This window comes from Strix uralensis, chromosome Z, assembly GCF_047716275.1.
Source record: "Strix uralensis isolate ZFMK-TIS-50842 chromosome Z, bStrUra1, whole genome shotgun sequence".
NCBI lineage: Eukaryota > Metazoa > Chordata > Aves > Strigiformes > Strigidae > Strix > Strix uralensis.
In genome coordinates this window covers 11143924-11159417 of record NC_134012.1, presented here as the reverse complement: position 1 = coordinate 11159417, position 15494 = coordinate 11143924, and the positions used below count along the sequence as shown (strand labels likewise).

The 15494-nt window shown below is 38.8% G+C and overlaps 1 protein-coding gene across 2 annotated transcripts in view; it reads right to left on the bottom strand.

The window, feature by feature from the left end:
- ZSWIM6 (zinc finger SWIM-type containing 6) overlaps positions 1-15494 on the bottom strand; it is a 112554-nt gene that overhangs the window by 19464 nt on the left and 77596 nt on the right. For both annotated transcript variants that reach the window (XM_074855294.1, XM_074855293.1), the window contains 3 exons: positions 4837-5016; positions 3077-3253; positions 2618-2764 (listed from right to left, as the gene is read on the bottom strand). In XM_074855294.1, coding sequence (XP_074711395.1) covers positions 2618-2764; positions 3077-3253; positions 4837-5016 — 504 coding nt within the window. The remainder of the gene's footprint in view (positions 1-2617; positions 2765-3076; positions 3254-4836; positions 5017-15494) is intronic.

The window sequence follows — 15494 nt, the reverse complement described above, 5'->3', positions numbered from 1 at the left end:
ATTCTAAAATACATTCCAAATTCATAAATAAAACATGAGCTTATCCTGCATCTAAATATTTATTGAAGTAATAAACTCAGGATGACAGCTCCTTTAAAAAGAAAAGCATAAAATGTTTAAATGAGGTATACAAGAAAAAACTGTCCTTTAAGTGGATCAAATACATTTTTTGTCATTCTAAAACTTCAGTCAACAAATACCTCCACAGATACTTTGTTTTGTAGCACTCACCCATCATTCAGTTAGAACATGAAAAAATTGTTTAGCACAGTGAATTAAAGGAAGCATGGTTGTGGTAACAGATGTTAGAGGTTCCCCAAATCCCTTTTTCTACTAGGAGTCTTATGGCAACATCTCCCCTTTGACTCCAACTCCCAACTTTTTTTCTTCCTAGACATACACACAACTGAACTATGAGAGATTAGATGCATTATGGGTCAACATTTAAAAGCTGTCCACAAGCCATTAGGGATGCTCTGCTTCTCTGCCTGTTACACACTAACTTGTACCTGCCTCCCCTCTCTCTTGTTCATCAAGTGCCATCTTTCTGAGTAACCATACATATTATCACAGAGCTTTTAAATCCTGCTTCTTGTCTGTTTAAATGTGTGGGGCTACATAATGAAACACAGCCACACTGTCAGGAGAGTGGGGTTTTATTTAAAGAAGTCACTGATATGTAATATGAAAAACAAACAAGTAAATCATTGTCTTACTAACAAATAGCATGTACTAAAGATGACAGACAGAAGCAAGTAATATTACCAAAAAGGATTAATCACAGTGATTTCTTACTGACTCACTTATGTTCTCTTTATTCTATTGTGCCTACTTACAAGCTTCACTCCTGTCATGCCAAACAAAGGCTTCAGTCCTCCAGTCATAGACATTTAACTTTAAATCACACAAGTGGTTCCACAGACATCAGGATCAGTCACATGAATAAAAGCTAAGTAGGAGCATGTGGTGTTTGCTGAACTAAAACCTAAAACTGGGCTGTAGCAGCAGAATTCATCTACTTAAAGACCAGCACATTTTACAGTATTAAAAGAGTGTTTTTGAAAAATTCCACACCTAAGAGGAAAAAAATAAAAAACCAGCAAATGACAACATAGAAACAAAAAACTTCTTTGTTTTGGGGGAGGATGGATCACATTCCATACACTCCATTTTTAATTTATAATAGCATAATATTAGTTGACAACTATAGGAACTGTTCACAGGGAAAGCAACTTAAAGTATTGAATATCTAGATACTGCATTAGCAACTGTGAATGAAAAGGAGCCGCACTATGACCAGCATACTTTCAGGAGACCCTTGCAGCAGACCCTTCACACCTGCCAGTGGCGTACACACAGACACACACACACCTCCCCCCGCCACACCTTCTTACCCCGTCCCTCCCTTCTTACCCCCCTAGTCTGAGAAGCTAGAAAAGCTGCAAAGCTTTTAAGGGAACACTTGTTAAGGAGACACATTACATGATAAAAAGACTTCAATTCTACTAAGTAATAACACAAAGGACTTTTAAGTTTTGTTCAAATCTAGGATCCACAACAGCGCTCAAAAAAGCCTGCTTCCTTAGGCACCATGGGAAAGAAAAAATGGAGGCACATTGGAACTGCCAGCTAGTTTTTTTTCAGTCAGGTGTCTACTTTGTCTTCTAAATGCTCATTTCTGGGAAAACACCTGCACAGAAGAGACACACTTGAAAAATGTACACATATGACTTCACACTGGTATTACTGCCTACAATGCATGAGGATACACATAGTTAAAGAGTAGAAACGAAGACCTAAAATAAAGTTTTAAGGTATTCTTGTAGCAGCTGAGAAAATAATTCCAGTTTTTCCGTGTTCATTCTTTAACGACAAAGCCATCCCCTTCTGCCACTGCCTCTTCAAACTAACAACAAAGTTCAGTGCAGGATTATTTTGGGTAGCAAGGATCACATGGCATAGAAACTGCATGTGAAGGAGAAGGTTCCTTCAGAAAAAAGCAGGGGTAGTCCTCATTAGAAGAACACCACAGAACATTTTATAAAAAACAGTGTTTCAAATATAAAAAAAGCAATTCACTTCTATCCAGAAACACTAAAATTTTAAGCATTGTAAGAGACTCTTTTGGAACAAACTGCTAAATTTGATGAATTTCTGTAGTGCAGACCTTACCTCATTGTTACTTTCAAAGTCAACTTTAGGTTACACCTCAGAAACATATAGTTCAGCTAAATTATATATCATACAAAAAAAATATTTTAAACACCTGACATGCCGAATGCAAAGCTCTGTTTAAAAGCCTGGAAATTACACAGGGTGAATATTTTCGCTGCGTAACCAAAACCATGACTGGGATAAGGGCTCCATCATGCTAGACATATTGCAGAAGGCAGAACAGAGCCTTTGGCCTGCACAGCTTACAACTCAGCTTACAGAAAACCTCTGACATCCAGAATGTGACATTACCACTATGATCATTTGGACCAGAAGAGTTAAAGTCACCTCTTTAGTTTCAAAACTGGTTCTCTCATGCAAAGATCCAGTCTGGTGGTGTTATTGTCACCTCGGTGTTATTGTCACCTCGCATATCCTTTGCCCTTCTCTACCCCACATTTACCTTTCTTCTGAGCCCGGAACATTTCCAGCTGTTTCTGCTGCTGCCTTCTTAGTGTATTAACAATAGCTATTGCTAGCCTCAGTGCTTCTCGTGGGTATCCATGAGATCGTAATGCATCCACCCTCGCACAGGCTGTAGGAACATGTTCTAAAATGGAAAAAATAATTGAGAAATAGCAATGCTTCCATGTCTGCAATGGCCTGTTTTGCTAGGTTACTCAAAAGGGCTTGTTTGTTGGTTTTTTTTTTTTTTTTTTAATTTATTTTTATTTTTAAAACTATGCAAGAGAGACTTAAAGGACTACTTCTGAGCCAGCATTTCAAGGGAGCCTCTGTTCTTTCTGCCAGGCTTTTCATTCATCTCCCCACTGTGCCCCCCCCCCCCCCCCCCCCAAATAATGCCATAGAAAACGAACAAAGCAGCAAGTCATGGAAACGTCTTTCCGGTTTAGCCACTTACCATGCCAGAGGGGCCACCCGTGAGAGTCAAAGAGCAAGTTTTCAGTGTCGTCATGGTAACAGTAGTTGGTGTATAGGTCACTGCTGATAATGTGCTGTAAGTGGCTGTCCTGCCAGTGCAGATCGCAGGCCTCAATGGCTCGAGTGAACACTGTCCGATGTGGCCTGTTCGATGAATCTGTCATTTTCACAAGTTCAGAAAGCTGCATCAGCTTTTACTCATTCATATGTGAATCAGTATTTCACAGTATTCTTGTCTTCTGCCTATTCACCAACTCCCAACCGACAGCAGCCTGCCTTGCCCCCCACTGCAAACAAGCAGCCCGCAGATGACATTTCACATCCTATTATTACTCAACAGCTCAGACAAAGTGTACACCATTCACTCTGCATTCAGAGAGAGATCTAAAAACCAGCATAGCTGATGCTAAACAGGACTTTGCAGAGGGAACAGCTAGAGATGAAGGACATTCAACAGCATGTACAGAACTCCTGTAAAAACAGACTAGGAAGTACATGGCACACAGCTACTCAAGCATCTTCAGCTTCTCTCCTCCTCAGACCCAGAGCTGTCAGGATGAGGGATGGATAAACATCGCATGGAAAGTTTTCAGTTGTTCTCTTTGAGAAGTGATATTAACTTTGAGCACTTGTGTATTTTTTTCTGTCATAAACATATACCAATACTGTAAAGAAAGTGAGGTATTAAGGCCACGGGACTGACATAATCCTTTCTGGACATTTTCCTATGACAAAATTGCTGTCAGCATGGCACTATGTCTATGAATGTTGAGATGCTGGGTCAGAGTTACCACTAGCCTGCCCAGGTTGGGCTGAATATCGTGAGATACAGAAAACAAAATACCTCTGTAGGGAGTTATATGCTGAATGAACTTCTGCTCCCAGCTAGCTGTGACATTTAAAAATGAACCAAATCTATTTCCTTCAGAGGTAGTCTTCCAAGAAAAAGAAACAAGGAAAGCCCCATCTAAGTCCAAATCTGTCACCTCCCAAGCATTTAACTTTAACTTTATCATAATTAAATTAAATACATATCAATATACTGAGGGTTTTGAGGATTATGAAGGTTTTTTCCCTAGGTAAATATCCTGATCTTCCCCAGTTATTAGCAAAGTAGTCATCTTTGCTTGAAGAGGACTGGACAAGGCTTCTGTCAGATTTGATAACAACATTTTAGATTTAGAAGCATGATATCGAGTAAGAAGAGACACCTCCTCCAAGACAGCAGTGTTGCCTCTGCACCCCCCCCACACCTGGCAGTGAAGACTGCACATCCAGAGCACATCCCACGGATAGCTGCTTCAGTTTCTCACACACTCAAGTTTAACGCAGTTTCAACAGATCTCTCTTTAAATAGGTATCAAAGGCTTTGTAACTGCAATAAAAACCCTGACACCAGAAGGAATACAAGTTTATAGTCAAGCAAAGAAACAGACTTTTACATGACATAGTTCAAGGACATCCAGTTTTCATGCAACATGTACTTAGAAGCACCAAGTGAAAAGTTAAAAGACCTAACTAAACACAAATACTTGCTTTGAAAACATTGCAGCCCCAGCACGAAAAATACACCTATTTATCCTTTCTCCAAGGATAATATTAGTGAAAATAATTTTCGCTGGTCAATCCTCAACAAGAGAGTTACTTGTCCCAGGAAAGAGTGCTGAATTCTGCAAGGCTAGAGTATATAAGATAGAGGTTATACTATATGTTGCAGTCAGTGCATATGTTTAGGCTCACCTTGGTTAGCATTTGCACCCTGAGGCAAAGCATTGGTTAAATTGGGCAGCTCGTTTCCATGGTTTCCATCTTCCCAGGGACAAACATCCACACTGTTCCATTTTTTCAGCTGTTTTAGCCAACTGGCCTTCTGCTCCAACTTGCAGTGGGGATTTAAGACTATACACATCCACAGAGCACCTGATTTTAAAAAAATTGCTAAATTATGTTTTCTATTAAAAACGCAGCAGCCAATGACTAATTCCAAACTTCTATACTATAACACTTTTTCTCCCCTCAAAGGCTACACTGCTTGCTTCCCAGCTATGCCTAACACCAGGCAGACTGAATTCCCAATGCAGGATCTTGGAGCTGGCGTGGCCCCTCTGAAGCAGTTGAGAGACAGTACCAAGCCAACCTTCTCAATTAAAAGGCATTACAAAGTCCTTTGTATTAGAAAATCCAGAGTTCACAATGTATGGCTTATCAGACAGGAACATCAGTCAAAAGCAAAGAAGAATTCACATAAAGTTACAGCAGGAAATTACCAAAGTTTGTCTTCTAGTTTTTGTACCAGAAGTGAATGTTGTTTTCTACAAACAAGAACTATGTTATCTTCCAGCTTCACATTACAGGAACCCAAGAAGTGCGTTAGTAAGACATGGATTTTGTAAATGTATACTTCCACACTCAGAACTCAGCAGAAGTACTGCTGATCATGTAACTTGTTCCAAACACATCTGGGTCTCATAGATCCAGTAAACACTGGTTTTGTGCAGTCTAATAGGAATAAGATATTTTTCCTGCAATTACTTCAGTAATTTGGTTACACTAGAAAATTTGTTTTACATTTGCTGTTTACAGAGCTTGAAGGGAAAGCTAATTTGTGCTGACATTTCACACACACCATCACTTTGGAACCTGCTCCCTGGGACTATACAGCAGGGCAAGCATAAATACATCAGGGTCTCTGGCAACAATTTTCAAACGCACAGATTTTTCTCTAAATCAGCTGTCTTCATCAGCGTGAACTTTGACAGAAGCATGAAGACATCTGAAAGTACTGTTCAGCAACAGTTCATTTGCTCATTAAGAATATGCCTTATACACTACAAGAAATTTAGAGAATACACTTAAACTACGCAATCTTCATGACAGGCTGGGGAAAAAAAAAAGAATAATAAAACTGAAGCTGGTTCTTCTAAGATAATAAAATTCTCACATTCAAGTATTCTTCTGCTAACTAAGAAAGCAAAATGGATACCCAGAGCACAGGTCATCACATTACATTCATTCCTAAAGTAACTCAGCATGTCGGTATGCCACAAGCACAGGAGCCAGTGGAAACACAGCTTGATCCTTAAGGTTGCAGGTCCCCTGCTATTCAGATCAACATGGTATGGGGAAGTAGTAGCAAAGAAATCTGAAAACCACAACAAAATATGATATTGTACAGTGCAGAACACCAGAGTCACTACAGTACTGCAGATTATTACTCCACAGTAGTTAAATACAGTACAGCAAGTGGTTTGGGTTTGGGTTTTTTTGTTTGTTTGTTTGTTTTTTGAAGTGTCTAAAACTTGCCATGGGAGTGAATTAGGCCAATACTATTTTTTAATAAGTTCTTTTAAAATCAAATCTTATGACTTTCTTTGAACACACTCGTCAATATGTTTCACTCTCCAAACAGTCAAATTACAACTGGTTCTTACTATTAAGCATCAATGCACTCAGCACTGCCCAAAACAGAATTACTACATTTCTTGCAATCTGCAAAGCAAAACAAAAGATGGGGCATATTGGAAGCCTTGGAGAATAGTTAACTTGGGCTTGCTTATTTATTTTCAAAATCAAGTATCTCGAGGGCACTAAGGAGACACTGTACCTCTCAGCATCTAATAAAAAAAACTAATTTGATACTGTGTAGCCAGAGCAAAGTGGAATACCTTAACCGCATTTGTTAAGTATTTCAATCATCCAGCAAGGTGGAACACATTACTGCTTACACCATGTCCCTACAAATTGAGTGGCCTCTTCTTTTTACATGTCCCAGAAACACCACTAGAGGCAAAGGAATTCACTCGCCTTCTTCAGAAGTGACACTATGCGTGCGGTACATCTCAAAGGCAGGAGAGGGAAGAGATACCCCCAAGTACCAAAATCCTTTAAAAACTTCTTTGGTTTAAAGAGTGAAACTATGTCAAGCATAACTACATTGTTAGCGGTGACTGTCTCAGAAACCCAGGCTATTTTTATGCAAATGAAGCACAAGGACAAGTGTATTACTAATAAACCCCACACAAACCACTTAAAATTTCAATAGAGCCCAACTGCACCCTGCTCCCAGTGACTTCAGGGCGAGCTGCATGCACATCTGAGATCTCTCACCCAGCTTTCACGGCTGTCGATTCCCTGCAGGAAGAGGAGTGCGAGACAAAACTCCCCCACCAGAAGTGAAGGGAACAGAAAGAGCCTCAGGCTCAGCTCCTGTACTGCTACAAAGGCTACCATCTGGGAGAAGGATGCACAATGCCAATGACCCCACACTCTTCAGCCTATTTGGGTTTCTAGGTTTTTTGGTTGGGGTTTTTTTGTGTGTGATTTTTTTTGTTTTTCCCTAGCATGTGTGTGTTTGCCTGTATTCATATTTCTTCCTCCTCCTGTTCCCTAAGCATGTTCCCCCTCCCCTGACATCTGCTCTGTTCTGGCTCTTTCAATTCACTGGTTCCTGTCCTGCTTCTAGCACTGAAAAGTCCGAGGAAAGCGTTGACTTGTGCCCAGATTTTTACATGCTAACTGGAAGGAGCGTGGAGGATATTCTTCCTATTTCACTCTGATGCTGCTCAGTGGAAGCCCCCCTGAGCTGGCCCTTAAATGTCACCACCCACCTGAAGGCTTATGCTGGCCTCAAACAAAAGATTCTCTATTTTCTGCCTAACGGCTCCCAGACAGGGGGGAAACTGCTGATCACACTTAGTCCCTACTACAGATAAAGCTTATGGAAAAATGAAAGGCAGCTACTTGTAATTTGTGGGGAAGGTGTCTAAATCCATTTCCAGTGACTTCAGCCTGGACACTGCTGTTGACAGTCTTTACTTGAAGTTTCCCAAAATTCCTGGCATTCTCAAGTTTACCTGTTTGACTAGATGTAATGACGTCACCAATGCCATCTGCAATATCAAAAGTGTCTTATTTAATGAAGAAAAAACCCCAGAGAATGTTTGTGTTTACACACTCTTGTTTTTCTCTCTAACACAGCTTGCTCTCTTCTTCCTGTTTCCCTTTCCCCAGGCACCAGGTATCTTTTCATACTGTTTTCAGAAGGCTGACACATCTTCCCCCCTCAAACTACATACTACTAAACCAAAAGTAAAGTTCTGATTTGGATCTCTTGACTGTGACATACGTCTTTCCATCATAAAACTTCTCACAGCAAAGTGGCAAAATGATCACAACTCAATATACAAAAATTTTTCCCCCAGAAGATAACTGGAAAATAAGACATGCTGCAACTGCAATTTGATATTCACTTCACAAGGGAATGAATATTAGAACTGTCATAATGAAGTGAGGAATTGACTATTTTGGTTCAACACTAATCCTTTTGACCTGGAAAAAGCCATCTTTGCCAAAACAGGCCTTTGGTTCAGACAGCTCTCCTTTTGAAAATGCACAGTTGTCATTCATCTTTAGTGTGCCTCACATCACAAAAAAATTGGTTAAATTACTGCTTTACACAATGCATGCCTTCCTTGTACATACAAGGGAACATCAGTACTTTGGTGTTTCTCAGTAGACATCCATACCTTTGAATTCATGAGGGAGAGAGACAGCATGCCTTCACAATGACTAGGATTTAAATATGCAAACTGAAAAGCATACACATCCTGTGTATGCATGTATTCATGAAGCCAAAGGAAGTGCAAGGACTGCACACAGACCCTCCTGAAAGATTAAGCATTGCTCAGTTTTCATAAATCCCATTATATTTTACTCATCTCAGTAAATGGGAAGTTGGTGATGGAAACAGTTTAGTGGGAGGCGAGGACATTGACCATGATTGAAGATCCAGAGTACAATTCTGTTTGACTGATTACAGTCTTCCCAAGAAATCTGCTTTTCCTAGAAGTATTACGCTACCCTGTCAGGGCTGCTGTGTAGCTAAGGTTGGGTCAGCATTTTCTCATTTACAATATCTGTGTAATCAATGGCTGAGACCTGGCCTTTGCTTTGGCATTTTACGTTTAGTATACTTAAGATCAATCCATTCATTTGCAAAATTAAAATATGCAAGAAACAGATACACATCTACTGAGACATTTCTTTGCCCTTCCCATTAACGCACATCTCTTTCTTAAAAAATAAAATCCCATACCTACCAGATTAGTAGCATTTGATCATTTCAAAGAAAATGGAGCCATGTAATCAAGACCGTTCCCTTTGTGCAACAGACAAATCGGCTTCAGCACTTGCTGCACACTTGCTGCTGTGCCCCATGTAAGCCTAATCAGTTCTATTACAAAAACATAATTTCCCAGCATGCCAGAACAGAAACAATACTAGGAGACAGAACCTATGACCCCTTTAAAGTAGAAGTGTCAGCAAAGGATTGTAAAGTGGTTTACATCTGTTTTTTAAACATATATGCACTTTCACTGGGACAGCCACTTGGAAGCCTCAAAGAAGGTAGTGTATGGTATTTATTGCTTCTCAACAAGAAGGACAAGTGCCTTCAGAATGACTGGCAAAGCCACCTCCTTCCTGCAGGCACAGAGCGATCTCCATTAGAACAAAGCATAACCAGAAGTCCCATGGAAGAATCCTTCAATTAAACAGTTGCTTTTATGGAACAGTGAAGATAGGCAAAGCACTTCAGTGCTGTTCTTTCCTCAGTAAGAACCCCAAGGAAAAGTATTCAGCTGGATCCAAGTTGCAATTTTATTCATAAAAACAATTCCTTAATGCATTTCGGTTTCTCTGTGCAGCCTTCAGAAAAAAAGGCTTTCTGTGGGTGCTGTGTTTCTTGGAGAACAGAATGTTTCATTTTGCTCTAATTCATTCTATTACTGAATTAAACCTTGATGTATTGGTCTTGACAAGCGCTTCATGCTGATTGTATTGTGTATGATAGTATAATCACTCCCCATGCATTTCACACTAGCTGGCTGATTAATGCAATAGATTACCTGCAGCACTGATGGCAAGAGGGAATCATTGCTCTTCTGCACACTAAACTCTGAATGTGCATTAGAGAAAGAGGAAGTGTAACCCAGAGAAAAAAAAAAAATTACCTAATTCCTTCACTTTCCCTTTCACTCTTGCTGCATACTGCTGCCTCAAGGGTTAAAGGCACACATGCATATGGGTGAAAGGAAACAGGCATTAATATATATATTGAGATTCTATTCTAAGCCATCATCAACTACATGCTCTGATCTCTGTGTCAAGTAACAAAGAACTCCTGCTCTCATCTTCCTACATTTTCAACTTTTAGCCCAATGGAAAAAGGAACTAAGCACTTCTGTTGGTTTGCATGAGCCCCTTGTTCTGGGTTATGCCTGTTTGAATTAGTTTTAAAAACTGCTGCATCTTTGCAGACACTGTGCCATTTGACAAAATGGTTTCATGTATGAACAGAAATCTGCTTGAAAGGTGCAGTTTACAGTATCATAGACTAAGACTACAATCTCCCTAAGAGAGCACTTTGGATCTGTCACATATCCATTAGATGCCACTCTGTGCATCGATAGCACCCTTATAACCTAACCACTGCAGCAAGTCAGGGGCTATTTAGTCTACAAAGCTAAAGGAATGTATAAAGCACCTGCAAATGAATCTCACTGATTATTTTCCCTAATACTCATAAAACCATTCATTTGTTCACAGATAATCAATCAAAGATAAAACCACTGATAATACTAGCACAAATAGTATGAAAACACTCCTTTGTAAGTATCTTAATATGATTCTTCACAATTTTAAGTAGTTGCAAATACTTACAACTAGGTGGTTAACACAACATGTGCTCCTGCCCAAAACAGACATCAGATATTTCATCCAGACTTTTAACTGGTAATACACTCTCAGCAGTCAGTCTGTTTTCAGAGAGTTTGACAATATTCAGAAGTTAACGTGACTACTAACTATAAATACACTAACCTACCTGTATGTAAATTTATCATTGAGATGAATTAATCTCAGTTAATTTTTTTAGGAAGATGCAAAACTGGAAAGTTTGGTACGTTCATCAAGCAAAACAAGGCATTCATAAAAGAAAGCGATGAAAATACCTCTCTTTTTTAATGAAATGGACAAGTGGAAACAATCCCTTGCATAGCGGGAAGTTCAGAAAAAAAAATGATTGCCAGAACATGCTCAGAGAATGTAAATAACCCACTGTAACTAGCCAGAAAAACACATTCTGATTGTCTAGTCTGAATTCCTTCCTACTCTTAAGATTTCCTGAGTTACTTTCAACAATTGCTTTTGGACTGAAAGGCAAGTTTTTACAAAAACAGCATACTTCAATTAAGACTTCTAATACAAGAATCTAGCACAGCTCCTGGTTAGTTTATCTACTACCTAGCTACCACAACTGAAAATTCTAAGCTTATTTCTAGTCTTCTAGTTAAATTTGTCCAGCTCCAATTACAATTTTCAGCAACCTTTTGTTTGCTTAGCAGAAATGTCTTCCCTATCCAATTTTTAGCCTACACAGGCATCTTAAATTATGAAGGATTTCTTTTGTCTTGCTTTAGTAGACCCTAGCAGACTGAGATTCTCGCACTCTTCATTTTAAAATACTTTTCCAATTTTCCAGTTATTTTTCCAGTATCCACTCAAGACAGAAAACTGCAAAATATCACAAGGCTAGATTGCTGGACCACAGTGAAGCTCAGAGAAATCAGTGAAGATTCAGTAATTTCTCTCCATATATCTGTTACTTCTCTCTAGTTTTGGTACTTACTAGAAGTGGTATTGGAAAATTAAATGGCAGTTTAATGTTACCAAGGTATTAAAGAGTGAGAAGAAAGAGAAAAGCAATGCTAAGTACTAGCTTGGGCTAGAACTCTGCCCTTCATCATACTTCCACAGCTAGGGCTGCAATGAGTTTTGTACCAGGTCCAATACAGAACAATTTTTAGGACATTTATAAGTAAATCAGTTCAACACCTTAGCAATATAAACCTCAAAACCTGTTTTAATGTGGGTACTTCCAAGAAATTTGGCTCCTGCTGTAAAAGTACTTTCCATTCAAATGAACTAAATGGAAACCCAAACTTTCTGTATAGCATTAAAAATACACCCCTCAAGCTATGCTTACAGACTAAAGTTAATTACTTTCAGCATTATTCCTCAAATCTGATAAGTGCCACAGGAAAGAACACCCTCTTTGAAAACAACTCTAACTTACTGTCATACTCTGGCCTCATATACCCTCATTTCAAATACCATTATGACACATGCCAATAATGAAGGAAGAAGGAAATCTTCCTCAGAGAAGATGGACAGAACTCATCTTCACAGAACTGCAGCCTGGCTTCATTCACTGGGAAAATGAAGGTGACAGTATCAACTGAGACACTCCAGGGCCATGACAGCAATTTCTTTAAGTTGTCATCCATAACTCAGGCCTTAGAACAGCAAAACTGTCTTGTGACACTAACTCAGAAGTACTGCTAATTTTAGTGCCCCTAATACGACAAATCATTCAAATACACTGATGTATATTAACAGCTTATTCTGTGAAAGACCAGAGGTAACCTTAAGTGCATGAACTGAAGGCACACGTATTTTGTAACTATATGGCAACCACAGCCATGGCAGCTAAGACTAAACAAAAAGAGAATTATCAATTAAGGAAAGACAGCCTACCGGATATGATACAGTTGAAGACATAAATATGTCTAATATATCACTCTACCTAGGAGTCCCATGATGAAAGACCAAGGGAAATGGTGCAAAGCATGCTGCATCCAACCTTCTTTGAAACACAGGTGTGTTCCTAGAGCTTCAACTTCAAGGTCAGAAACGTACTATGTGCAACTGATTAATATAAACTTAAAAATTTTAAGTTAACTTTATTTTCTACAAGTGCAGGGCACTGGTACTCTCCTTAGCTTTAAGGCAGAACATGATGCAAATAGAACTTGGGACACTCAAAGAAATCATAATATGTACATAAGCTTGGCACTGAAATTTGAAACTTAAGAGCCTTGCTGTACCATTTTTGAAGTACCATAAAATATGAGGAAAAGTGAATGTTTCCACTGCATATCTGATCCTAAAAAGGGATTGCACAAAGTATGCAGCTCCAGAAAAATAGTATTAGAGCACAAAACCAGTAATGAATGCTTAACTTTAGCAAATCTTTTTCATAGCAGCCCTGAAGTAGTCACCAAATCTGTCATCAAGAAGGAATTTCTCTAGGGGCATACTGGCAACAACCCTAGCTGCTTTCGTCCTTTTTTTCCCCTCCACTTAAGTACTAAGCAGAGATAATCTGTTTAGAACAGTTGGCATGTCCCATTCATACAAGTTTGCATCTCTAATTGTAAAGGGAAGGAATGCCCAGGTAGAATTATAGATGGAGAATAGCTTCATTTAGTTAAGGTTAAAAGAATCTAACTTGGTATTTTCTAGAGATTAATATAAACTTTATCATAACAATTCAGAGTGGTTTCCAAAAAAAAAAAAAAAATCATTATTTAACACTCAATCATTAGTTTGCTTATGGCAAAACTGTAATTAAATCTCTCTTAATTAATCTGTAATGATTCTTGACCCAAACTCAACATTTAGAAGTTTTAGATGAGGCACAAAGTGTTACTAATAAAAATCAGGCATGATCCCTCAGAAAATATACTGTACTATTGCTCTACAAGACATTACCTTGTAAAATTATATTTTGGTTTCAAATTTTAACACAAAAATGTATTCTTCATCCAGGAAGTGGCCAAAATATCAGCAAATGTGAACTCAAAGTAGACCATCAGGCTGTTCCAGCATTTAAAAAGTGGCCCATGACAGGGCAAAGTGCTAGTGAAATACAACTACTAGAACTACTAAGGCAAAGACATGTCATTCTGCTTAGGAAATACCTTTATGACAACAAACCATTTTGTACACATAACAGAAGGATTCTAAAGATGTCACCCAAGAAAGCTCTAACCCATGAATGAGGCTCATGGCAATATTGTGAGAGGTTCCTACACTTAAAAACTTTAGATACCAACAAGTGGTTGAGATAAGACAGGAGAAGCTTATGCATTAAAATGTGGAGACTACCCAGATGGAAGTACAGAATAGCTTGTAAGTTCTCCTCAATGTCATAAAATAAGAGGATCAGAGACCAGGATCACCATGATGCAAACCCAGAAAACATTCACCAATTTTATCCACTGCTCTGCCTTGCAAGAGCTCTTTGGACACATCCTCTTCCCCACAACACAACAATCATATTTTTGTTCCACAAGAAACTAATCCTCAATTTAAGAAACCAGCTCTCCTCCTCCTTAAACAGTTCTTAAATATCAAAATGGAGGAAATCTACCAGAAATGTTTGTTTTGAAACATGCAAATTACTTGAAGTTTCTTCACCGCAAAGACAAACAAGAGGATATAAAGATACTGAAAATGGTAGTTTACAAAAAAAATAATCTGATCCTGTAATCAACGTGTTGACAAGCTGTTGGGCTCCATCACTCCACCAAGCATTAGATACTTGTTTTAGATTCTTCTACTTGACTGCTTTCATCAGATTAAGCATCTGGGATTTAATTTAACAGTTTCAGCTTTATTAAGCTGTCACAAGAGCAGCCCCGCTTTGATAACAGTAGCTGCTCCAATTATGGCTTGGTTTAGGGTTGACAAGTATAATGATTCATTCGTGGCACATGAGAAGCAATAAAAGGTTGTTTTGCATTACAGCTTTAAAAATGTGGGCACTTTTTTCATTTAATTTGTCACTTAGCTTTTGCTAAAAGGACATTTAAATTGCAGTAAAAGGCAAATGGGGCTTTTAGTTTAAATGTAATCCCCATATTTAAATGATCTGTAATGGTGCAGCATTCAAGTGGGAACACTATTGTTTCACAGTGGGCCCTGATGGTGACATGTGACATTTGTATTCAGGTCCTGTATTATCCATGTGGCTAAAGGGCTTCCAATTTCATTTCACAGCCAGAAGCTTGCAGAAAACACCAATTAACTTGCAGATCCCATTTGCCGACAAAACTCAGCCTCTTCCCAATGTCTGGCATCTGGCAGTGCTCAACACTTAATTCCAAAGCAGAGCCTCAAAGCCATCATGATCCCTGGGCTGGGGCACAAAGTTAAATTTTCCCCTTTTTAAGGAATTTTTTTCATTTTTGTAGAGAACAAGTAACTTTTACTTATTTTTTCATAGATGAATACTAACAAATTACTGCTGTAGTAAGATTGCATGGTCCATTTTTTCCCCTCTGGACTCCGAAGAAGGTTAATTGAGCTTTTCTTCAAAACAGAGATCTCAGCTCAAGAGGCATCAGCAGATATTTACTGTGCATTTCCATATCCCCCCATTTTACCAACACAATTTAATTAAAAAGGCAAGCCAAGGGGCTTCAGATAATTAACCATTCTGATATACTGAAGTCTTCAACCATGGTCACCAAGAGTTAAACATCTAAAGATCAGCA